At 34.6% G+C, this 27891-nt stretch overlaps 1 protein-coding gene across 4 annotated transcripts in view; it reads left to right on the top strand.

Moving 5' to 3' along the window:
• Parg (poly(ADP-ribose) glycohydrolase) overlaps positions 1–27891 on the top strand; it is a 110928-nt gene that overhangs the window by 16376 nt on the left and 66661 nt on the right. For all 4 annotated transcript variants that reach the window (XM_010622500.3, XM_033761906.1, XM_010622501.3 and 1 more), the window contains exon 7: positions 4157–4231. In XM_010622500.3, coding sequence (XP_010620802.1) covers positions 4157–4231 — 75 coding nt within the window. The remainder of the gene's footprint in view (positions 1–4156; positions 4232–27891) is intronic.

Below are 27891 nucleotides of genomic sequence, written 5' to 3'. Positions count from 1 at the left end.
CTCAGGGACATTATCTGGTCAGACTCAAACAACAGATTTCTTTATATGCAAAATATAGGCTCCTTAGATACACTAGGAGGCTGAGGCAGGAAGATGGCAAGTCAGCCCAACCTAAGCAATTTAGAGAGGGGCGGGGAGGGGAGGGAAGGGAAGGAAAAGAAAAAAGAAAGGCTCCTTAGAGACATTTTGACAGTCTTAGTTTCTACTCCATCACTAGCAAATGAATAGAACTGACAATTGTAAATGACTAGCCTGGAGCCACACAGAATAATTTGGAGAGCTAGGAATAAGAGCTCTGTTTCTTGATTCCCTGTCCAATTTCCTTCAGTCTAAGCTTCTCTTATTTTTTTGTTTAAAAATTACCATCTTTCTGAAATGGCTTTAAAAGAAAATCAGGAAAGAATTATGACTCCAGCTATATGTGCCTAAAGGAAAGCAGGATTTGCTAATGATTAAAGTATACATTAAATATTCTGTTTTTTATTGCTTTTAATATAGCTTCTAGCAATTTAATAATTTATTTATTAATCTTAATATACATTGGCAGTCATCTATTTTTTTACTTTTTTTGTATTTCATTTAAGACCATAAGAGCAACTATTAAGTTATTTTGTGGTATATAAAACATGCATGAGTAGATATATTTGGTGGGGCGAATACTGTAACTATAGAAATTTTTAACAAAAGTATAAACAGTGACATAATTTTCCATGAAAATGAGTTTCATTTTTCTTTCAGTGGTATAATTTGTTATGGACATTTTCTCTGGTTTTATATTTCCCTCTTGCATTTGAAACTTACTTTTATACTTTCTATACCTTTCAGTAGCTTGATTTTTTTTTCTTTTTTTATTTGAAAACTGTATGTTGTATAATAATGTATTTTTAAAAGTTCATTCATTGCAAATATTTCTCTCTACATGTAAAACATGGTCAACCAGAGTTTACTTATTTTAATATAATATTAGTTACATATGTACAGATATAAAACTAAATGTAAGCTCCTATGCTCATAGTATTATACAGGTTTATCAATTTGATATTTTTCCATTTTAAGCATGATGGACCATCATTTGATTTGCTTATGATCAGAATGTAAACTGCTCTAACCCCCAAAATGGTATGCAGAAAAAAAAACTTTTTAAATAACTGTATAAAAGGGCTGAGGATGTATCTAGGTGAAAGTGCTTGTTTATAGAGCAGAAGGCAGTTCAATCCCCATCACCAAAAAGAAAAGAAAGGGAAAAAATACCATATAAGAAAAACTGCTTAGTTTGTATTTACTCCTCTCAGAATCATGAACTGTTGGTATGTGCATAGATGGGCTGTCTGTGGAGATCATCAGCTTGCCAATAAATAATGGTAGTGACCACTTTAATGCAGATTCTTTAGAATGTAACATTATTTATACTGGGGTGTATCCTAAGATACCTTAATATTTCCACCATTTTTACGTGCATAAATTATTATCTTCATTCCTATGTGTTTCATTTGTTTTCTAAAAACAAAACTTCATATTCAGAAACATGAAGCAGGCCAGGCTAGAATACTGTCTAGATCCATTTGAGAAACAGTCTTATGATCTTCTAAACTGGCTGTTTTTTAAATTATTCATATTTTTTCTTTAAACATAAGCACAAAGTAATCACAGCATTCAAATTATGCAGTCTAGTCATGTCTAGCAATCCCTTAGTATGCCATGATTATTTTAGGAAGCAATAATTGCATTAAAGTGAATTTCCCTTTCTTATTTATCTTATGGTAGATGAAACTAAACAGAATAGTCCCATCGAAATTTTCTTCTATCTGCTTATGATAATTGTTTCCTCTGCTGAAAGAATGCTATGAGAGAAGGGAAATATATTAAATCTCTGATTGAAAATAATGATCTTTTTTCTGTTTTTATGCCAGTTGATGTTGGATTTAGGAGGATCCAAGAGGTTCAAAGTTCTAAATAGTTCTAATGTTCTAAAAGTTCAAAGTTCTAAGAAGGAATGGTGTTTTCAAAAGTAGCATTTCTGTAAAAATGTTTTGATAATTTATACACAAAGGACTTTGTTTTTATTATGCGTTATGAAATAAAAAGAATTTCCATAGTTAATAGCTAAGAATACAAAGAAACATCCTTTCATTCTAATGGCAGGGGACCTCATGGTGGACTACTTTTGAGATTTGAAGAATGAAGTAAAAATTAATACAGTCAATCCTCTACAGGTTCCTCATCTATGGATTCAACTAAGAGTGATTCAAAAATATTTGAAGGGAAAAAATTGTGGCTGTATATAGCTAAACATAGACTTGTCTTCTTGTCGTTAACCATTAAACAACACAATATAACAACTATTTACATAGTGTTTGAATTGAAGTAGCTATTGTAAGTAATCTAAAGAGAATTTAATGTATATGAGAGGATGTTTATACACAAATGCTTTCCCATCTTACATCAGGGACTTGAGCAGCCTTGGTATCCTTAGGGTTGGGGACGAGCGTGAACCCATCCTCCACAGATAGAGTGGGACAGCTATTAGGGGTTAATAGTAAGTATAAATTGCCATTAAGCACTTAGAATGTAAATGTGATATCATATTTTTTTATTCATCAGCTTTGAGGAATAATTTGTAAGAAAGTGTGTGCTTTCAAAGTGTGTGATTTGATCAGTTTTGACATTTTGGAACCATTGGTAAAGGCCCCCATCATAGTCAAGGTATAAAACGTTTCTGTCACCCTCAGAGATTCCTCTCATCTCTCAATTACTGATCTGCTCTCTTTCACAGTAGATTAGTTCATAGTTTACATTGGTGAAGTCTCAGTATGTGTACTATAATGTCTGGCTTCTTTGGCTCAGATTTTTGAGACTCATATGTCCTTCAGTATATCAGTTGTTTACTCCAGTGTGTACATTCCTTATCTGTTCATCTGCTTGTACACAATGCTATTTGTTACATTATAGTTTTATTATTTGCTATTTTAAAATAATATCAGTTTTGAAATCAGAGACCAGTGATTAGAAAAACAATTCTTAAAACCTTTTAATTCTTAAATTTTATTTTATGGCTTGTGAGTGAAAAAGCATTTCATCCCGTTATGGTTAATGTTTACTTTTCTGAAGGAAATTAGATAGTGCCTGGTTCTAGGTGAATGAGATACATTTGTGGGCTTGAGTTTTAACCTAGTGATCTGTTTGGCATGAGTATTCAGGAAGTTGTTTGTCAGAATGTTAATTTTTTAAAACCGTCTTTATTGCAAAAGAAATTTGAAAGGCTTATTGTAATATTCCATTGGCTTTCATACTGTGTGTTTCCTACAAAAAGTTTTGAGTTTATATTACCAACATATTTTTATATTCTACATATTTGTTACTTTACTGATATTATATATAGTATAATATAATTAGGATAGATATTTAAAAGCATAAGACGTAATTATAAATATTTTTCCTGCACAATGAAGGGATTGCCTTATGCACGCCCAACTCCAGAAACCAAATGTATACTATTACTTATTCAAACAGTTGAAAGTTAACACCAGCAGATGGCATAATATTTTGACTTTTTATTCTACGTAAATTTATAATTTGTGTGAACTGCTGGGGAAAGATAACCAGTTACATACGAGCTTATAAAAGTAGTTAATAGTAAGGGGGAAAAATCATTTTGTACTTGAAAGCAGTGTTTAATTTTTCTTCTTTGCCCCCCTCCCCAAGAGCCTTTAAAAATATTTTCCTTTAATCTCTTCTCCACCCATACACACACACAAAATTTCAGTACTACAAATAGAACATGTTTCTCTGTGTAAGTGCATAGACACTAACCCTTTCCATGTCCACAAATCATTGTGATCACCTAAGTTATTTTTTATCCTCCAAAAAATAATTTTTGTCAATTTTCAGTACATCACCCCACTTAGAATGCATGTTTTGGATATTCTTGTTTTTTCCCTGTAATTTAACCTTTCTAATCTCATTTTTCTTAAATGAATAGTAAATTAGTATGTAGTCTGTCTGTAGCTACTGATGTGGAGTACTTAGCTAATAGTAGAAGGAAGCTTGGCCAGCACTAAGAAATTTACTGGAAGTAATTCATAATAGAAACAGGCTACTTACTCATGGATAATCCATATGGCTATATCATGAGGTTTTCTTTCTGCTTTTTCCATAGGATGCTATTCTGAAATACAATGTGGCATATTCTAAGAAGTGGGACTTTACAGCTTTGTTTGATTTCTGGGATAAGGTAAAAGTATGCTTATTTCTTTAACTATGGAATAATCCAACATCTGTATAAAGTTTGAGAAAAATACTCAATTCTTGCATGCTAACAAAATTATCTTCTATTGATATGAATTTTCTATTTTTTCAGTGCATGTTTTAGGTAGAGATAATTAGGAATTAATATGTTTTATTTTTGTACAATGTAATTTTTTATCATATTGCCATACCATTATTGGTATTATCAATGAATGCATAATATTCCATGACTAGATATGACAAAAACCATTCCTGTTCAGATGTCTAGGTTGTGTCCAGGTTTATCCTATTCTCAATTACACTGTAGTAATTTTGTGTGTGTGTGTGTGTGTGTGTGTGCACGCGCTTGCGTGTGTACATGCTTGTAACTAACCTGTCTTTCCATATTTGATATTGTTTCTTTAGATGATTCCCAAAAATTAGATGCCAAGGTAAAAGACACCAAATATATATAGCTTCTTAAATATGCTATAAAATCATTTTGTACAGGAATTGTAGCCATCTACCATGCCATAATCAATTGACAAGAATATAACTTCCATACATCCATTAAATAGATATTTTCTATTTTGAAAAAATGACAGCACACTTTGTTAACATTTTATTTTAAAATAATCATAGATTCACAAGAAACTGCAAAGGAATGCATATGGGGAACTCTTGTCTACCTTTTACTTTCGCCCAGTGCCAATCACTTGCATAATTGTTATACAGTGTCAGCACTAGGAAATCGACATAAGTGCTTATTTCACTGGCTTCTTGTGCATTTCTTTGCATTTGTGGGTAATAATGTCCCACGTTCCCCAGCTCCATGTTACTTCCCTGCATCAAGTGACAGAGCCACCCTGTTGCCACATGGCTCTCTTGCTGCCCTCTGTAGCCACATGGGCCCCTTCCTGATGCTGGCAGCCACGGGGCTCTCCAGCTCTAGCGTTTCTTTTCTCCAAAGGGTTACAGTGTGTAGTCTTTTTAGATTGCCTTTTCTTACTCAGCACAATTATCCCACACTCATTCAGATCTATCATTTTTTTTAACCTCATTACTGAGCAATATTCCATGATATGTAGAGATCATAACTTAATAGTAGGCCCATCTAAGGCATTTGGGTTATTTCCTTTTTTACTCTTTTAACTAAAGTTGTTATGAACTTTGTTTATAAGCTTTTGTATGAACATAAGTTTTTTCTTTTTTGTGATAAATGTCCAAGAGTAAAATTGTTAAATAAAGGTTTGGTAAGTGTATTTTTAGTTTTAGAAAAAACTGGAAAACCACCACTTACCCCAAGAGCTATACCAAGCTATACCTGTTCACTGGGTACCTAAGTCTCCCCTCTGACAAGGAAAAGGACTTTACTATATAATCTGTTTTACAAATTGTACACACTGTGATTCTTCTCTTCTCATTTTATTTTGAGTCATCTAAATTGTTTGTTTTGTTTACTAGCAGTAGAAACTAAAAGTAATTTTTGAAATGGAAACATTTTGAATTGAAATATCTTTAATGTTTCATAATTTTGGTTATCTAATAGAGGATAATTATTGAACTTTGAACATAGTCTGTGTTCCATGTGAATATCCATTTTGAGTTAGTTTTGTATATGGCAGGTGAGGTCCAGTATCATTTTGCTTGTCCTAATGCCATAAGTGAGAAAGACTATTCCATCCCTACTGACTTGTCTTATTAGCACCTTTTGCAAAATCCAGTTAACTGTAAAATGAAAGTTTATTTCTGGCCTCTCAGATCTATTCCTTTGATCTATATGTGTCATTCCTTATGGCCCTACCACACTATCTGGATTTCTATAACTTTGTAATAAGTTGTAAAATTAGGAGTCATGCACCTTATAACTTGGATCTTTTTCTGGTGTGTTTTGGATATTTTGCATCCTTTGCATTTCAGTATGTATTTGGGACTTTTTTAATTTTTGCAAAAGAACATTGTTAAGGCCAATTTTTATATTCATGTTAGTAGAATCCAAACTAATTCTGCATTTTTGAAGTAAATAATTTCAGAATAATTTCAAGATTGTCTTATTGAACTTTTGATCTATGTAGAGTTTTAAAGCAGGCATCTATTAATAGATGCCCTTATCCCTGTGTCAGGAAATTGGATGACCTGGTACCCTTGAATCTAAATGCCTCTCTCACTTGTACAGAGATTCATTTCTGATGCATAGAAAAGTTGATCAAATTGATAGAGTCTTTTCTTGGTTACTGAAATTATCAGAACATAACACTTTTATAATTTTCTGGGCTTAAATTGGACTTGGTAGTTCATTATTGTAAGAGATAATGCTAAATTTGATGTCTTGCAGTGGCAGTAAAACATGCCCTTGGTTATAGTATCTGTCACTTTCCACCCCCACCTTTAATCAGAATACAGAAAGGACCTTGTTTCCTCTCTACCTGCTGACCTTGCCCAGAAGCATGCCCGAAAGGATAATATATAGCAAGTTTTGGTGGCTAGTGTAGATCATAAATATGAGGTGATTATTCAGATACCGATGATAGTTTTACAGTTCTTTAGGGAGAAGAGTCATCTCATTTTTGACCTTCCAGTTTTTATTTATTTTGTAAATCATACAAGGGGTTGAAAGAGCCCAAAACCATACCAGATATTAATTTCTTACTATGTTCTGTCCTTGCCCAAGTGTATAATGTCTTATAGTGATAGCAAGATATAAATGTATATTAGAAATATTTTATGCTTTATTATAAAATCTTGACTGGGCATGATGGTTCATACTTGTAATCCCTGCACTTGGGAGGCTGAAGCAGGAGGATCACCGCAAGTTTCAGGCCAGCCTGAATTACAGAGTAGGATGTCTCACAAAACCAAGAAAATAAATTAAATTAAATAAATAAAAACTTCTATGCTATATAACTTTATAACTTTAGAATATATAGCATAATCTTCTATCAGATTGATAAATCATTTACACAGCCATTCCATTGTTAGAGGCTTGAGGAAATCTGTGTGAGGTATATCTGGAGATTCAAGTGTTTTCTTTCTGACCATTTGCTATTCTGTATTGCTTGCGAACCTAAAGATGATATTAGATGTTTAATACATTTGTTTGTTTTCCTGTTTCAAAAAACAATATAGAGCCTTATGAAGTCATGGCCCAAGTTTGCATCGATTATTGAGAAGTGAGTGCTAGGCATGTGTGGATGGCATTAGTGGAGAGAAGGGGAATCTTTAGTGCCGAGGTTTGCCTTGGTTTTAGATTATAAATGGAATCTGTTTACTTTCCGTTATGCATGTCTACATTCCAGAGTAGGAGTGCTTGATAATCTAAAGGATTCTTAAACATTGCTTATTTAGAAATTCTTTTATTTTTTATATTGCTAAATTTATTTTTTAACTCATACATAAACCATAGAAATTGTATGTGTTTATGGAAAACTGTTGTGATGTTTCAATATGTGTATAGACTGTATATGTTTAAATAAGGATAAAACATCTGTTGCCACATTTATCATTTCATTACAGTGAAAACATTGAAAATTCTTATTTCTACTATTTAAAATATACATTATCATAATATCAAGATTAATATTTTAGAATTTGTTTCAGGCTCATATCATATCCTTAAAACCTTTCTGTAATTAATTCTGTGAGTAAAAGATTTTGTAACCTAAACTGTTTTAGAGCAGGAGTCAAAACCAACAGTCATTTAGTGTGAGTCCATGACACTGATGTTACCTATAGACTAATATCTAGTGCAACAAGCAAAGGACCATAGTCCTCATTCTGCCATTTGAGCATCCTCAATTGGATTGGAAGTGAGGAGTATTGCCAAAGCTTTTATTATTTTTGTCAGACCCAGCAAAAATCGAAGAAATCAATTTGTTAATTTGTAGTGTATAGGTATATATTTAGGTGGCACTGAGTTGAAATGGCTGTTATTTAGTGTTCTCGCATCTTGATTTAATATTGGTCATCCTCACTGCCAGCTGTTGGAATTGCTAGGAGTAAATAGTCTGTGTTTTATGGCTCTCCTGTGTGGTGTTCCACAAAATTAAATCCAGCCACTTCAATAATTTATATTCTAAATGAATCAGTATACTTACTCCTGATGTTTTTTGCAGGAAATTTTAAGTATAGAAAGGTTCTCTTATTAATGCGTTGTAGAATTTTAAATACTCCCATCTCACAATACCTGTGACATTATTTCATTTTATTTTTAGTGAATTCATTTGTGAAATCTACATTGTACATTAACACCAAGCGACTGAAGAAGGGCATGGGGCTATATAGTTAAGAGGGATTTCTTCTGGTTTTACAATGCTGGCTTCTATCTTTGGAGTTGGATGGTGGTTTCAAAAAATGAATGATTGCTTTATAGTGTACTTGAGACTGCATGGATATACTTTATATACTTTTTGAATATACATTTCATAATAAGTATAAAATGTTTAGTTTCTTAAAATAAAAAACTTTAGTTATAAAACAGATTTTCATATTCAACTTTTTCAGCAAATGGATTGGTTGTTGAAGGGAAACCTAAGGATTTTAGTCACTATTTTGTCTTCCTTTTCATGTTCGTTTTATGCTGGAATCAAAAATAAGAATGAATAGGCCTCATTTCTTCCTTCTATTGGTATTCCTTCAAGGTTGCCATAAGTAACTAAATGGGGTGTACTTTTTTGGTGGTTTTTTGTTTTGTTTTGTTTTGTTTTGATCTATGGCTGCTAAAAGTGGACGGTGAGAAATGGGAGTCCAGAAATAACATATTTACAAATAATAAATGAAAATATTTAGGAAGGTTTTGATTGCTGCATTTAAGCTAGTGATATATTCTTTTGGCAAATACACATTTTTCTTTTTTAATAAATAGCAGCAAAAAATCTATACCTTAGATTATACATCCAAAGTGACTTATTGTCTGTTGTTGTCCAGTGACCTGTCAGAGAAAGCTAGTTAAAGCCTCTCTCCCTGTAAACCAAAGTATGTAAATCTACCACTAATGAACTTGCATCCTTTTATGTGCTCCAGACTTTTAAAAAGTAAATAGGGTTGTGTTGAGTTTCGGAGGAAGCAAATTAAGCAGAGCAGAGTTTATGTCTTAAGTCATCATTTTTTTCATTTCTCTATGTGTTTCTTTAAAACTTAAAAATAAGCACAACAGAATATATTGTCCCAAAAATTAAGGTGTGTACTATGTTTAACTAAAATAACATTTTTTCAATTTAGGTGACTATGAAAAATTAAAGATTATAATGTATTAGCAGAACATCAACAGAAACTCACAAACAACATAAACTTGTATTAAAATAGATTATCAACAAAGTTATCTCATGTATGTATAATAATAGCTAAAATAAAGTATTTCTTGTTTATAAAAAATTTCTGGCTTTTTGTTTCTAAAAGAAATTGATTCATATTTGAAAAAATTAAAATGTAACATTAAAATTAGGCAGAAGTCATGCATAAGGGCTACATTGTAGATTTTTTGGCCTTCTACATTGTGACATTCTATTTTGTGTAGCTTATCTCATAATAATTAGAACTGTGTCACAGTACTTAGAATTTTGTATATTTGAAACTGTAGAACAAAATTAATTTTTAGAGAACTTTTTTTTTCCTTTTTCCTGCCTTCATCCCACCAGCTTTCATAAATTGTTCATTGGACACTTAGTATTCTTTAGAATATTTTGTGACCCGCTGTTCTAAAGCAGTTGGTTATAACTACTGTTGCAAATCAAAGTTTGTTTATCCAATAGCCAGTAAAGATTGTGACCTTCCTCGGTGATAGCCCTTTAACATTAATGGGTCTCATTTTGGGGGTTGCTTTGTTTTCTTTTTGGGTTTTTGTTTTGTTTTGTTGTATTACAGAAATCAGTTTCTAGATGCTTGTAAACACATTGCTCCTTAGCTTCTGATTTTAGAATTCTTCACAGGTAATCTCTTGTCTGGGTCTTGCTTCGAAGCTTAAAAATTTTCAAACATCCTTGTTACGTATGTCCTAAGGCCTGTAGCAACCTCCTACTCAAATGAAAACAACCTGGAATGTTTCATAAGACTATAGCTAATGTCTTTATCTCTCTAGCTTTCAACCCCCTGATTTGGAGTTCAGTGGAAATTTAACCTTTTTGAACGTTGTCTTGTGGTGACTCACAGTCTCTGGAATCAATAAGGTCTGCATTACTTTATAGCTCAACTTAATTTCATTCAAGAGAACTATTGGAGCCCAAAGGCAGCTAATCAGAGTCACTGAAATATTAAAACAAGTGAATTGTTACATTTGTATGGAATAGGGGGAATTTCTGTCTCTTTCCCCAAAGAAAGAGTTCTGGCTTTTGAGTTCTGGCATATTTGAGATTTTTATCAGTGCTTGAAATGGTGTATGGTGCCACTGAACTACATCCCTGGCACGATTTTTATCAGTGATTATTTGAAGTAGTATCTATCTCATAGAACACCTTGTCCCAATTGGAGCAAGGCCTTTGACTTGATAAACTTTCTAAATTATGGAAAGTCAGTCTTCAATGACCTCTCCATGCATTCTTTCACTGATGAAATTAGAGTTGTTTTGTGATTGTGAAACCCTGTCTGGTTTCTGCTTACTCCTGTGGAAAACAAGGAGGTTGGATTTTACAGAAGTAGAAATGCATTCAATAGAATTCCTCCTGTATTCTAATACTGTAATGAAGTTGAATTTGTACATTAATGCCCTGGCCTTTCATCCATTTGTTTGGTTTAAAAGAAAAAAAAAATAGAAGCAGTTTCTTTTTTATGTTGCTATGCCATTAATTTCATTATCTAGAAACTTACTGTGTTAGAACAGTGATAATAATTCCTTGTTTTAATTTCTTCTATAATTTATATCTATCTTCTTGTTTGTTGTTCTATTTAATTTCTTTTCTTTGTATTTTATTTGAACAGTTTGACATAATTCCTTAATTCTTGTTCAGTGAATTTATATTTATCCTTTTTATGTTCAAACTTATTAAAAATAAATTCTGTGTTCCTTTTGGGTAACACTGTTATTTACAGTAGCATATTTAAACCTGAATACACTGTTGTAGTATTATCTGAAGATAAAAATAAATATGCATAAGTAAAAACTGAATGTTAGATGTTTTCCAGATTTATATAGTTTCAATGTGTAGCCTACATGAAAAGCAGTAAACTGAGCAGTAAAAGTTAAACATGTCTGCTGGCCTTTTCTGTGAGAAGTTCATCATCAGTGCCGTGGTCTACCAAAGATTGAGTTGGTGGTCCTCCTTTTTTTGTTCGTACTGGTGGATGGATAAGAGTACTCACATCCATGGTTTATTGCTGTGGTAATGACAGGTAATGATTAAGGAGGCTGTCAGATTCTAAGCTGACTAAGCAAATATTCATTATAATGTATTCAGGAAGATTTTCTTAAATGGAGTGGCATGGTATCTGGTTGCCACATGTGTTCTTGATTACATGAGAAGCGCTATAAAAAGCACCTTCTCTGCCAGAAATACCCATTTTCTAACATAGTAAAATATGGAATATTTTCAAATGAACTCCAAAATGTTGTATATTCAGGTAATCCTTGCTATTGGTCTTTTTACCACCTACCCACTAGAAAGCCCAGCTGTAAGAAAAACAAGGGGCATTTGCTGTGGGGATAGAATGTTGCAGCTGCTCCTGTCTCTGTTCACTGAATTATTAGCCATATACTTACTAATCTCATTGATAGGCTTAAGAGTTCATGTTATTGAATCTTTACTTGGCCTTTGGTTCCTTTTTTCCATCTTTTATGTATTTCCTCATTTAGGATTCTAAACCCTTTTTTGTTTTCTAACCTTTACCTCATTGCACAATTCATCTGCTCTTCCCACTACCTTGAGAGATATGAGGTTATCTTAAAAGTAAATTCTTTTTATTTCCTTCATTTTGAAGGTTTCAGTATTCTTCGTTCATCCTTTCTTTAGCTAGTCTTATTCCATTCCTCATACTTTTCATGTCCAAGACAGAATTAAACTTCAAAACACCTATATCCCAATCTCATCCTCTTTTCTCAGTGCCTGGCTAATGACTGCATCACTTTTAGTGTTCAGCATGACTGGTGCTTCTATAATTGACTTTAAAATATGTTTTATTAGACTGGTTTTGTACAGATTTTTTTAAGTTCACAGCAGATTGAATTAAGGTACAAAGATTTCCCATGTACTCCTTGCTCTAACACCTGTGTGGCAAGGTGTTACCTTTGTTACGGTTAAGATAAACCTACACAGACACATCAACACCTAATGTACTGTAATTGACTTTTTGTCTATCTGCAATTTATGGATCATCTTAGCTGACCTCCTCTGCTCAGCCACCTCTGCCTGCTGATCTGCCTGCTTATCTCCCTGCTGTCTCCTCATATTGTAGTATGTTGGCAGTGAACCTATGGCACCTGTGCCTCAGTGGGCTGTTTATCATCGAAAGCTCTAACAGGTTCGTAGTAAGACACTAATTTTGCTTCCTAAATCCTTGAGTCTCACCTGTCTATCATTGTCATGACTCAGCAGGAACATTACCAGTCATCTAGCCGACCCCTGTGTACTTGAGTTGCTCCTTTCAAATCCAGCTTAGCTGCTGCTCACACTCAAAGAGCTCTCTGAAGCATAGATCTTAAAACCTTCCATGATACCCCATCTGGTTTCAGCTCTAGTGGGGGCTTTTTATGGTATTCTGTGACCTTGCCCACCTCTCTAACACCTTTTCATGCCTATTCCCCCACCGAGCCTCATAGTCTAGCTGTGATTCTTTTGCTGACTCTTAACTATCCTTCAAGATTTAGCTGTCTTCTTCTCCCCTGGCACCCACTTCTGTCCTCTATGACTCCACTGAGCTGCTCAGCAGGACACGTGCCTCCTCCAAGCCCTATCTGTTTACAAAACACTTGTGTCCTTCCTGGGCTGAGCTTCTCCAGAGCAGCAGAGTAGTTCTAGTTTATGGCTATCACAGAGAAATGTGGGTCTTACGGCCAGGGATGTAGCTCAGTGGCACAGTGCCTGCCTGACAAGTACAAGGTCCTGAGTTCAATCCCTGGTACTGGGGGAAGTGGGGAATAGAATGTAGGTCTTGAGCCATGATCTTTTACTGAGAGATTTAAGAATTATTCTTATAAGGAGACCATTGACCATCTTAGATTGGTAGCTAGTAGACAGAAAAGAAGAGACCAGAGGAGCATTTAAGCTTTATGGCTGTTACACATTATTTTTACAGGATCGTTGCGTTGTCTGCATTTATACCTCACAGTGCTCAGTCTTATGTCCAAAGTGAATGTTTAACATATGTTAGCAGCATGTGAGTTTGAGTATGTAGAGGGAACCTGTCGCGCTATTCTTTTCCTCAGATTCAGGAGCTCACCAAATCTACACTTCAGGGATCATTTATGAATGTCCCACTTGATTGATTGAACCTGAGCTCTTAATATGTTTTATTTGATATTGCTAAATGTTACACCAATCTTAATGTCTTCAGTCTTATACAGGCAATAAAGCCAAAATTATTTCAAGAGAAATATTTAACTATTTTCAAACTTCATCACTTTGAAATGAAATAGTTAGCAAAAGTAGCCTAGTGCAATTGAATAAAATGAGACACATTTAAAACTCTCTTTTTTCAAAGGTACAGATTTGTCATCTGTTGTTGCATGCCTCAGAATCTCTGGCTATTCCCTGCCTAGCTCTAGTGACTATTTCCCTGCAATGGGGTAGCAAGTAGGACAGGGTCTGTCCTGTGGTAGCCAGTGGCCATATGTAACTCTTGAAATTGAAAGAAACTAAAATTAAATAAAATGTCGGATTCAGATTCTTAGTCATGCTAGGCTTATTCCAAGAGCTGGATAGTACATGTAGCTAGTGGAGAGCACAAATGTAGACTCTGATCACTGCAGATTTCCACTGGGTACTGCTGCACTGGATCATGGCCAAGGTTACTTTTGCACTTGACACCTTTCTATGTAGTAGCTGCTGACCAGTTAGAGGTCCCTCACAGGGTACTTCTGAGTTTATTAACATTCTTTTGATCACATTTTTAATTTCTACTTTGCATATTATCTGAAATAATAGTTACCTAGGTAGAACTTGGTCAGTTTTTTTTTTTTTAAGATAACATTATTTTAGTAGCATTTGTTTGAACCATTAATACATTTTTTATTTTTTCTCCGAAGGATCTGCCACCAGGGGGTGCCCTCAAACCTTGTGAGAAAAGTGGGTTTGTTTCACTGTTAATAAGAGTGAAGTTCAGCCTGTAGTTTTTCTTTCTTTTCTCTCTCTCTTTTTTTTTTCCTTTCCTTAGACAGGGTCTTGCTACATAGTTCAGGCTTACCTTGAACTCACTATGAATCCCAGGCTGGCCTCAAACTTGCAGCAATCTTCATACCTCACCCTCCTGAGAGCTGTGATTATAACCATACACCACTATATCAAATGTCAGGCTGTAGTATTTATTACTAATTCATACTGGGTTGTATAAGAATTAAGTACTATCAATATGTCTGAACAATACTTGATTTGTATGAGAAAATTTTTGCTATTGGTGTGTGATAATCTATTTTTGAACTTCAGATTTATTTAAAAGTAAAATATACACTTTCAAAGTACTTTCATTGTCATGCTGGGGATTGAACTGAGGAAGTGCTAAGCTACATCCCCAATCCTTTTTTATTTTATTTTGGGGCAGGATCACACTTAGTTGCCTAGACTGGCCTCAGTTTTAGGATACTCCTGCCTCAGCCTCCCGAGTAGCTGGGACAGGCATGTGTCACCAGATTCAGCTTCAAAGTACTTCTCATAGTTTAAAATACCTATTTTAAAATGTAAACTATAGTGAAAATGTTGAAGTTATTGCTCATCTGCATTTCTTGGGAAAATTAAATTCACCTTGCTTCTAGGACTAGAAAACTTATATTACCATTAGCTATTTCTCTGAAATCTTGTCATGTTGAGTTTGATGGCCTGTCTATAAAAGATGGATAATAGTGTAACTATGTGGTACTGAAAATACCTGTTGGCTTGTATATAATAGCATCATGATTTGGTGATGTTTACAAAAGTGATTGATAGATACGGCCATGTAGCCCTACAGTAATAGATGGGAAATGCCTGACAGAGATCTTGTGCTAGTATGAGAGTACTCCCTAAGGAATAATCATTTACCATAACAGTGTGCAGAGTGAGTTTTGGAGAGAAAGGATACAGGTGTTTTATTATGCTTTGTCCTTTGTAAGGTAATACTTTGTGCATTTGATTACTAGCATGAAAAAGAGAGTGGTTATAGGGTAACTACTATACAGAGAAGAACTTCTTTCATGTTTCCTAAAGCTACACATTTCTTGTGTAATCTAATGAAATTTATTTTGCTGATAGTATGGTTGGTTTGATCAGAAGTGTGTTTTTTGATTGTTTGTTTGTTTGTTTTTGTTTGGTACCGGGGATCGAATTTGGGTCCTTGCTCTTTTGAGGCAGGTGGCAGAACCACTGAGCCCTGGAGACATACTTTATTTCAAGCACTGGATGAAGTTATTTTTCCTAAAATGATTGTGTTACCAGATTAGATGTTAATTATTTGGAATTAAGAGTACATGATGGTGAAATTCCAGCTCATCCTCAAAAGCCTCTGAATTTCGAGCTTCTGATGGCTTGTATTCTGAAGTGAGAAACTAGTGCAGAGTTCTGTCATTAGAAAAGGCTATGATTAGGAGAAATTGGAAAGGAGTGTGGTGAGGATTGGAGAAAGTCTCCTGTCTATTACTCCTTCCTTCCACAGTACTGGCTGGTGAGAGCTGACATAGGTGTGCAGGTTAAGAATTAAGGGTGTCACAGCTGGGCGTGGTGGCGCACACCTGTAATCCCAGCACTTGGGAAGCTGAGGCAGGAGGATTGCTGTGAGTTCAAGACTAGCCTCAGCTACATAGTAAGTTCCAGGTCAGTCTCAACTACATAGTGAGACCTGTCTCAAAAAACTGAAAAAAAAAAAGAATTAAAGGGTGTCTTCATCGCTTAACACTTCACCTCCTTGATGGGGAGAGAAGTACAGCATCTACAACCTCTTGGCTTAGTCGGTGTCAAATGAACATCAGACTAACATATGGATAAATCGGATCATATCCACGGCAGGTTACAGAACAGACACTTTAAAGGCCCTATGTCATTTATCCATCCTTAAGCATGTTGTTTCAAATGCTTATAATAAGCTATGATTTTTATTAGTATTTCCCACTTTCAGAATTGATAGGGAAACTTTAATAGTTCTTTGAAAAGGAAGACCAAACCAGACCAAACCAAATGGAAACAGAGAGGCTGTTCAGCATGCCCCTTTCCCCCTCCACCACTGCAGACCCTGGGGCATGTGGCCTTACACATCCTTGCTCTCTACCACATCATTCATTACATACTTTTTTTGATCCCATGAGATAAGATTTTGAACACTTATTTGCATCTACCAGTTAGCTGCTGATTTGTACAATATGCCTTCTTAAATGGGAAAATACTAGATTGGCTATTTCCTGAGCCCAATTGGACTTTATTAAAATATGGAGAACATTTTTACTGAAGCCATAGTTGTCATGGGTGATACACATGAGAGAGTCACCCTGTAGCTGGCCTTTCATGAGCCTTCAAAAATTAGGAGAATGAGTGAGTTTGTTTTCTTGTAAGCTGTCACATTCCTGTCTTCAAAGTGTCAGTCTGAGTTGTTCACAGGCAAATATTAGAAACATTCACCTTCTGCAGCTGATCTTTATTTAGTGCTATAATTTTTCTTTTTCCTCTGATTTCTTCATGTTTTTTATTTATGTTATTTTTAAAATATTTTTGAGACGTAAATCTGTCCTTAGATGTAGGAAATCCTAGTAGCATTTCCTAGCTTAAAATCTGTTATAGAAAGCTGGGTCCATATATACATTTTAAGTTAACTTTTGAAAATACTATATTTTTGCTAAGGGTTAGAGATATTGGAAGGCAATGGAGAGGATGAGGATAGAGGGCATTAGTTAATTTAACAGATTTTTTTATTGACACACATGAACATGGCTTTGCTAGGGATGGTGAATCAACCATAAATCTTGTCTTAAAGAACTGCTAGTAAGGGCTGTAAAGTATGTCCATAAATAACTACAGCATGAAATAGTGTTTCAAGTGTCCTGTGAGAAACAGGAGAAGACAGAAGTTGTAAGAGGGAGAGAGAACTTCTAGCTGGAGAGAAAATCTGGATAGACATTGAGGCAGTGTTTGAGCAAGATATCAAAAGGTCAGATAAATTACAGAGGGAAGATATTCCAGGCACAGAGCAAATTGTATCTGTGGAAGCATAGGTTAGTGCTACAGAAGTGTGAATTGTTCAAGTGCCAAGAGCATGAAATGTACAGGAGGGAGTGTGTGTATGCACACACACTCAGAAACATACTTAGTATATTTAGGCTAAATTAGACTAGATAACACCTAGGGCAAGATAGCTTAACTGCTGGTTCAGAGTTTGTCCTTATGGAAAGGACAAGAGCCACTAAAAGGTCTCAGAGCAGGGTCACACCAGGGTACACTTGGATAGGAACTGCGGGTGGTCAACATCAGGGCCACAGTTAAGATTATTGCAGTATTCTCAGGCTCTATGAGGGACTGAGTGGGGGTAGCTTAGTGGTAATTAAAAGGAAGCCATGAATATGTGAGGTCCTGCTGAATCAATCAGTAGGACTTGGCAGTTAATTGATGGGGTAACAGAAGGGGGAGGCTCCAGAAAGGTGGTGAATTATTGGCCCATTAGCTAATGGTAACTTTGCATTTATGTATGGAGCTTTAGAATTCACTTTAGATAATATTATTTGAGCCTTTACAACCCTGTGATTTAAGCAAAGTTATCAGAATTATAGTAGTACTATCCTCATTATAGATGAAGAAATCAAGAATGTAAGGATTTTTTGTGCTAATACTGAGAGTAAATATAGAACTGGGCCTGTACTTATATCTTCCAGTTTCCTGGCCCAGGCTCATGTGGGGGTGTGGGTGTGTGTGTGTGTGTGTGTGTGGTTTGTTTGTTTTTAATGTGAGTAATCTGCTTTACTTGCTCCTTTACTTCCATAGATGTTCTTGTCCTTCCTGTCTTGCAGGGCTGCTTTCAGGATAAAATACCATGTTTTTATTTTCACCACCTCTTAATGCAGCAAATTATAATACTGCACTGTGCTTAGTATTGGGATTGGAGGATGCTTAAAACATAACCCCATTTTTGCAGTGTTTCTAGATACAGGAGGAAAACAAAAAATGTGAATAATAATTGCAGTAAACTGTAACAAGTCATTTTCCAGGTGTGTGTGTTTGGCTACAGTCACAGAGGAAGAAGCAGTTGGACAAGCCAAGTCAGTAGTAAAGTGCTAAAGATGGAGTAAAATGTGTCATCATCATAATAATTATTATTTGTTGAAAGCTTCTAATTCCGCAAGATAGATATTTTCATCTTTAGGTACTAAACAGGCTCAAAAGGTTGTGATTTGACAGCACTGAATAATACAATCAGCATAATACAGAGGGTGCTGTGAGGAGCTTAGTATCACTAGAGAGCTCCATGTGAGTGACAGGGTGGACAAAAACTGGAAAAGGATCTGTGCTTTGGATCTACACATATACCCTTTATCCCAGGTATTTAAAAGAAAGATAATAAAACTGAACAAATGATTTAATGGTAGAGAGGGGAAAACATTTTAACATATTGAGAGACAGGATTATATGCCAGTAAAATATGAGCAATTAAAACTTAATGTGTATGCCAAGATGTTTTCCTTGATCAGTTCTTTTATACATGTAAAGAAGGTATTTCTTTATTAATTTTATTATTAATTATTAATTCTTTATTAATATTTTCATATTTTAATAAACTGGACAATACAGGAGGAACCTCTTCCAATTTATTTATACAGTCAGCATACCTATGATTGCTAATATGTGACAAAGATCTTACAAAATATTAGCAAAATAAATATAACTTTATAAAAAGGATAATACATCATTACCAAGTCTGATTCATCTCATAGATGCAAGGTTGGTTGTATATTTGAAAAGCTATATAATTAATTCAATAGATGCAGAAAAAGCACTTCACAATATTTAATACGTATTTATAGTAAAGAACTGTTAGTTGACTAGGACTAAAATGGAATATCTTCAATTTGATAAAGAATTTCTGTGAAAACCCTACAGCTAAAATCATACGTAGTGGTGAATTAGTAAAAGATCTTCTCCCAGAGAGTACAGAATAGCAAAGATACCTATACTTTCCTCTCTTTAACTTTCTGATACTGGAAGTCTTAGTCAAGGCAATAAGGTAAGAAAAATGTTTGAAAATCAGTAAACAGTAAAACTTCCTATTTGCAGTTGACTTTTTTTGTTCATATAGAAAAACTAAAAGAATGGAGATAACTCACTAGAACCTAATAAGGGTGTTTAGTAGAACATAATAAGACCAAAAATCATTGTATTTTTATAGTCTGGCAGCAAATGAAATAGTAAAGTTTTTAAATTTCATGAAAAGAGCATTAACAGATACAGAATACTTAGAAATAAGTTTAATTTTTAAAATGCCCAAAACCTGACCTTGGAGACTACAAAATATTACTGAGAGAAATTGAAAAAAACTTGAACATTTACATACACTTACACAAATATACTGAACTCATTGACCTGGTGACTCCACGAGGCTAAATGTCAGTTCTCCTTGCTGAAGTTCCAGTCATACCATCAGGCAGGCATTTTATAGAAAATGCAAAGTGGTTTCTAAAATGTATTTGAAAACATACAGGACACAAAATGATACAAAGAAATCTTGAATAAGGGCAAAGTTGGCAGATTTATTAACCACTTTGGAAACTGATAATAAAACTACAATAACCAAAACAGTGTGTGTGATGAGTTAAATAGTATGCTGCTAAAACTCATCCCCTTGGTGTATCAGGATGTGTCTTTATTTGGAAATCCAGTCTTTTATAGATGGAATAGTTAAGATCATACTGGATTGGGTTATACCAAAAATCTTGATTACTGGTGTTCCTTTAAGAAAATGAGAGGACCCAGCAACAAACATAACGAAGAGTCACAACTAATAACTAGGGAAGAAGTTGGAGTGATGTGTTTGAAAGCCAAGGAACCCTGAGAATTGCCAGAAGCCACCAGCTGCAAGAAAGAGGCAAGGAAAAATTCTTCCTTGGCACTTTCAGGGGAAGCATCAGTTTCAAACTTCTAGCCTCCACAACTGTGACAGAATAGTTTTATCTCAAGATACCCAGTTTGTATTCCACTTCTGACAATATTAGAAATTAAGAATGAAATTGATCATTGAAGTAAGTAGTAAACCTAGAGATAGACCCTTGCTTATCCATTTAATTCTCAACAAATGTGCCAAAACAGTCTAATAGGGAAAGAAATGTCTTTTCCATGAATAGTAGTGCTGGAAAAATTGAATATTTATATGGATAAAAAAATGAGCTTCATTCCTTTTCACACTGAACATAGCTTAAGCTGTTAAAGCCTTTAGGAAAAGCATCATGATTACTTAGGTGTGGGGAAAGATATCTTCAGACGTGGAAAATATTAACCATAAAAGAAAATATTCATAAGTAGTTATTAAAGGACACTAAAAAAATTACAAAGAAAATATTTGCAAAATGTTCATCTGATAAAAGCACTTACCTACTGTATATACAGAGCTACAATTCAAAAATGAAGACAGCCAGCAACATTTTTTAAATGAGCAAGAGTTTGATCCCTAATACCAAAAAAAAAAAAGAGAGCAAGAGTTTAAAAGACATTTTACAAAGAAAAGTATAAAAATGACCACTAAAGGTATAAAAAGTGTTCAGTGTTTATTTGTCACTGGGAAAATGCCAATTAAAATGCAAATGAAATAGGGCTAGGGATTTATCTCAGGCACCGCACCTGCCTTGCAAGCACAAGGTACTGAGTTTGATCCCCAGTACCAAAAAATAATAATTATAATTAATTCTACAACAAAACTAGATGAGATGTTTAAGGAGTACGCAGCACTAGAAATGTTAAAATTAAAAAGACTACTATGTTGGAAAAGGGTCTCACTGTTTTAAAAAAATAAATATTTACCCTACTATCCACTCTTCCAATTCTTACTATACCTACAGAAGAGAAAGGAAACTATAGATACAAAATATATCTATCAAAATGTGATAGCAGTTTGTAGTAGTAAACAAAACCTGATAACAGTGCAAGTGTCTTTCAACAGGAGAATAAATAAATTACAATATAGTCATACAACAGAATAAAAGACCAAAAAAGGGAACAAATTACAGGTATGCATTACAGAAATACATCTCAGAAACACTGGGTTTGGCTCCGGATTTAGCTCAGTGGTGCCCTCACCTGCCTTGCAAGTCCAAGGTCCTGAGTTCAATCTCTGGTACAAAGAAAACATGAGTAAAGGGGAGGAAAAAGCCTTACAGAAAACAATACATGTCCAATATTTACAATTGAGTTACAAGAGGTAACAGTAATCTGCGGGAGAAGACTGGAACAGTGATTGTCTGTGAGATAGGTTGCCTGGCAAGAGCCACAAGGAACTTTCAGGATGATGATATTATCCCATATCTTGACAAGGATTTGGGTTACACAGGTGTATGCACTTACAAAAACTTCTTGAATGGTTCATTTAATATTTGTTTATTTCACTAAATGCAAATTTTACCTCAAAAATAATCTCAACAGATACTGAGCTCTAGTTACTGATTTTATGCTAGCTGAAGTGATGAGGAGTAAAATGTACTGATGTTCACAACTTAAAAATGTATTGCAAATGAAGATTGAAGTGTGTACTGAAGGATGGATAAATAAGTGATAAGAGCAAGTATAATAAATGTTAGTGATAGAAACTAAGTAGTATATATGTGCATGGTCAGTGAACAGTTATTTTAAATTAGCTATATCTTTGCAACTTTTCACAATGTTTTGGGGGAAATGTTTACCATTAATGGAGAATGATTTTAAAAATTGTCTATTTTGTGGCATACAATGGAGCAGCTATTATTATATGCAAAGACTTCTGAGGCTTTTTCTTAGACACATGTTGAGGGAAAATGTTTTAAATTAACAGTTTTATTTATGATATATGTATTCTTAGATATTTGGGGAAGGGAAATGCATTGAAAACTAGTTTAGGAGTTGGAGATTCATAATTACGGAGAGTTCTAACTTCATTTCACTGTTTGGCACTTTCAAGGCATGAATGCATTCACATTAAAAAATAATGGGAAAGAAGGGCTTGAATTGCTGGGGATAGGATTTAATACCATTAGTAATCTGAGAAACAGTAATAACAAAATTACATTTTAACCCATCAAGTTTCAAAAATAAGTGTGTGAGAATATGCAGTGTTAGAAGTATGGGGTTGAGTACTATGTTACACAGCATTAGTAAGAACACAAACCAGTAGGTCCTTTCTGAAGGCAGGTTTGACAGCATATCATAGTCTCATTTTAGGCAACAACAACAACAAAAAAATCTTGAAATCATCAAGAGAGAAACAATCCATTGACAATAGGGAAAGGGGAAAAAAAGAAGTGACACAAAATTTTTGAAGAATTGAAAGAAAAGAACTATCAACCCAGAATTCTGTATCCAGTATCTGAGCATGTATATTCAGTTTATTCAAAATATGCAATCAAAAATGCATTAAACACAAATGAAAATGATTGTCTTTAAGTAACTCATAGGAAAAAAGGAAAATAATGGAAATTTAAAAATCTAAAATTTTTCTTGAAAGAAAAGAAATAGTAAAAGTAGGAATCTTAAACTATTAGGAATAAAGAACAATGGAAAGTAATTTTTCCCTTTTAATGTTTGATATTGTTAAGATATTTTTCACTGTTCTTAAAAATTTGTAAACTACCATCTAATATGGCTAGAAGAAATTTTTTAAACAATTGAAAGATTTAATAGTGCACAGAAGTTTTGTTTCTTTACATGACATGATTTTTCTATTTTATTTATAATATAAAATAATACGAGTGATAATGGTAATGACAGTAATTATTTTTAAAATATTTGGAATATGCCTAAATTTAGCAAAAATGCTATTAAAATAATACCAATGGAAATTTTCCTCTAAAAAGTAGATAACTGTATTTTTATATACTTCAACAAAGATTTGGTTTTCATCCAAAATACAAAAACCATAGACTTTCTATTTAGATAAATTGTGCAAGGAATGATTTCTTTTTTTTTTCCCCCTTCCTTGAGTTTATTGGTACATTTTAGGTATACAGTACAGTTACATTCATCATTGGGATCTTGTACCTTTACATGACAGGTCTTGGTTGTCATTTTTTCCACGTACCCCTGCCCTCCCTTTACCCCTCCACCCTTCCCTAATTACAAAAACTTTGTTTCCATATTTTCATTTTCTCATATTTTTTCTTTTCCCTTATTCCCTTTCCCCTACCCTTCCCACTTTCCCTACACCTTTAACCCTTTTCTTCCTATTTCATATTGTCATTTATACCATTTGGATCTTATCTACCCTTTTAGTTTTTCCACACCAGAGAAACTATTCGGTATTTACACATGTGTGTCTTTTTTCACTTAAGAGTATGGGCTCAATATGCATCCATTTTCCTATGAATGGCTCTAGTTTCTCATTCTTCATGGCTGAGTAGTACTCCATTTTGTAGAAAAACCACATTTTCATTATCCAGCAGGTGGGTAATTGGGCTGTTTCTAAGTTTTAGCTATTACAAACTGTGCCATTATAAACATGGGTGAGCACATATCACTATGGTATGATTCTTTAATTCTTTTGGAAAGATACCCAGCAGAGGGATAGCTGGGTCAAATGGAACCTCTAATCCTAGTTCTTTGAGGTATCTCCATATTGATTTCCATAGAGATTTCACCAGTCTGCACTCCCACCAACAGTGGAGAAGGGTTCCTTTCTCCCCACAACCCCACCAACATTTATTATTGGTTGATTGCTTGATACCAGCCATTATTTCTGGGGTGAGGCGGAATGAGACTTACTATAAATCAAGGAAGGTAAAGGACCTCAAGGAAGGTAGTCTCTGTAATTTAAAGGAACTGAGTAATCCCAGCACTCGGGGGGCTAAGGCAAGAGGATCGCTGTGAATTCAAGGCCAGCCTGGGCTACATAGTGAGTTCAGAGCCAGCCTGAACTACAAAGCAAGATCCTATCTCAAGGAAAAAAAAATGGAACGGAAAAAAATGTTGATACTGGTAGATGGTGATAAGTTAATAGTATAGTGCCTAGAATGACCATTAAAAATCTTCAAAATATGCAATCTAAAGTACTTAGTTTCATTATCTTCAAGTCATCCAGAAATGTCAAGCTGAAGTTGTAACATATCAATGATTAACTTTAGCATTAAAGGTCTGCATCCAGATATTAAAAGATTCACAGAGTGGATTTTAGGCATGGCATACTATGTTGTTTAGAAATCACTTCATACAACAATATAGGTGGGTTGAAAATAAAAGATACTTTTATTTTTATTTTATATTAGTTTGTTTTCTGGTGCCAAGATGAAATGCTGAGGTATCGTATAAAGGACCAGAGGTTGATTTAGCTCATGGTTCTAGAGATTCAAAGGTCTGGCATTGGTGCACTCTGATGAGGGTCCCTTTGGCTGTCAAGTGCATATGGCATCATGTTGGGAGTAGTAAGAGAGGAAGCGTTCAAGAAGGCACAGAGACTAGGGAAGACTCAGTTCTGCTTTTCCTAACAACCTCAGAAGAAATAAGAGTGCTAGGAGAACTATGTTAATCCCTACCAAGGGCAGCACTCCACTGACCTCCCAATAGACTCCACACTCCTCCCTTCGCTGCCACAGTGAACTGTCTCCCAGCCTGTGAACTCTTGGGGGACATACTCCAGTCATAGCAGTTTATAATACCAAAAACTAGAAACCAAGATGCTTCTCAGTAGGGGAATAACTGAACAGACTTTGGTATGTTCATATCATGGAGTAGTACTCAGTAATAAGAAAGAATGAACTACTGATACTTTCAAGAATTTACATGAATTTCAAGGACATTACTCTGTGTGAAAAGTCAATTTGAAAGAACTAGACAAATGGATGAATTTTCTTTTCTTTTTATTGAGTTTATTGGTACATTTTAGGTATATAGTACAGTTACATTCATTATTGGGATCTTGTACCTTTACATGGTAGGTCTTGGTTCTCATTTTTTTCCCCTTGTCGCTGCCCTCCCTTCACCCCCTCTTCCCCTCCCCATTTACAAACACTTTATTTCCATTTTTCATTTTCTCATATTTTTTTCTTTTCCCTTATTCCCTTTCCCCTACCCTTCCCACTTTCCCTACACTTTAGTCCTTTTCTTCCTATTTCACATTGTTAATTATCTCATTAGGATCTTGTGAACTATTACAGTTTTTCACATCAGAGAAACTTTGGTATTTGCATATGTGTGACTTGTTTATTTCACTTAGGAGTATATCCTCAAAATGTATCCATTTTCCTATGAATGAATCTAATTTCTCATTCTTTATGGCTGAGAAGTATTCCATTTTATAGAAAAACCACATCTGCTTTATCCAGTTTCCAACTGATGGGCAAATGAGCTGTTTCCAAGTTTTAGCTATTACAGACTGTGCTGTTCAAGATCTAAATATCAAAACAGAAACACTAAACTTGCTGGAAGATAAGTTAGGCAGAACTCTTGAAGACATTGGCATAGGAAAAGACATTATGAACAAATCCTCAGTAGCACGGGAATTAGCACAAAAAATCAACAAGTGGGATCTCATCTTATTAAAAAGCTTCTGTACTAGGGCGCAAATATATCAGGAAGATTTGGGTGATACCCCAGAGATTAAACCAAGGACAGTCCGACAACAAAAATAAAAATGAGAAAACGCTTAAGCAAGACACAAGGACAGACTTCCAGTCCACCAATGGCAAACAGTAGGGCAAATGAGAATGAAAAAGCCGATAGTGAACCACCAGGACATCCTGAACTCAAAGCACAGGAAGTAACACAACAGATCAATCAGGCTCTAGAAAAATTCAAAACAGAAATAAGTTCCCAGATAACCATAGAGATAGCAAAATGGAAGTTACGATTCGAGACTCTAGAGCAGAAACTGACAAAAAAATAGATGAGCTCAGGACCATGATAGAAGCCATGAAGGCCCAGCATAAGAAAAGAAATGGAAAAAATGAACGCCCAACACAGGAAAGAAATGGAATCCATAAAACAGATTCATACAGATATCCAGGAGATTAAACACTCCATAGAAAGTCTACGCAACAGAATAAAAGAATGCGAAGATAGACTCTGAGATATAGAAGATAAGATTGCAGTCAGTGACCATGAAAAGAGAGGTCTCTTAAAAACAGAAAGGGATCATGAGAAATCGATCCAACAAGTCCTAGATGATGCAAAGAAGAATAACATAAGACTGATGGGAATACATGAAGTAGCAGGAGAAAATACAAAGGACTTTAAAAAGCTGTTCACAGAATTAATGACAGAAAACTTCCCAAACAGAGGGGAAGAATTTGACATTCAGATAACTGAGGCATATAGGACCCCAACTAGCTACAATCAAAAAAAAATCTACACCTAGACATATAATAATCAAGATCCCAGAAACCCAACAGAAGAACAAAATACTACAAGCAGTAAGAGAAAAGAAACAAATCACATATAAAGGAAAGCCCATCAGAATCAAAGCAGACTTTTCAACACGAACCCTTGTGGCAAGGAGAGCCTGGAATGAGATATTTCAAGTACTAAAAAAGAACAACCTCCAACCTAGACTGATGTATCCAGCAAAACTCTCTTTCAAAATGGATGGGGAAATAAGTCACTTCCATGACAACACCTGAGAAACTACATAAATACCAAACCAGCACTACAAGTAATTCTAAACAAGATCCTAGAAAAAGACAATGAAGGCAACAACACCATGAGGCCCAGCAGAGCAAATCAAATAGGCAAGGCAAGAAATTAAAAGGAGAGGGTGAAAAAGTAAAAAGAGTCAACAAAAGGCCAATAACGTCAATAATAAGTCAGTATATATCAGTTATAACCAGCAATGTCAATGGCCTCAACTCACCAAACGAGAAATAGACTGGCAAAATGGAATAAGAAGCAAACTCCAACAATATGTTGTATACAAGAAACACACCTAGTGCAAAAAGAAGTCCAGAGACAAAGTAAAAAGATAGAAAACAATTCTCCATGTGACAGGAGCCCAGAAAAAAACAGGGGTAGCAATCTTATTTGCAGACAAAGTAAATTTAAAACCAAAACTGATTCTAGTATTATTGATGTAGGACGGTACTATATCATACCTCTATGAATGTAAAATATCTTATACCTGCTTTATGATACATAGTAGGGACCGTGCTTTATCAGAGCTACATTTAATGGTATTAGTCTAGAATGATCTCTTTCCAGATGATGATTAAGATGCTAATAAAAAAAACGATGCGAGGTACCACGATAGCAACAGAACTTTGCTGTTTTCTGGATATTATTTTCTCTGGGTTTTTTTGTTGTTGTTTGTTTTGTTTTAATGGAATGTGCTGAATGTCTATAATTTTGTTCAGATGACTGCAGAACCTGGAAAAGCTGTTGCTGCTATCAGTGCTTAACATACTGCTATTATTTATTATTA

This window comes from Fukomys damarensis, unplaced genomic scaffold, assembly GCF_012274545.1.
Source record: "Fukomys damarensis isolate Sample0158 unplaced genomic scaffold, DMR_v1.0_HiC HiC_scaffold_1, whole genome shotgun sequence".
Taxonomy (NCBI): Eukaryota; Metazoa; Chordata; class Mammalia; order Rodentia; family Bathyergidae; genus Fukomys; species Fukomys damarensis.
This window is presented reverse-complemented; position numbering and strand designations above follow the sequence as displayed.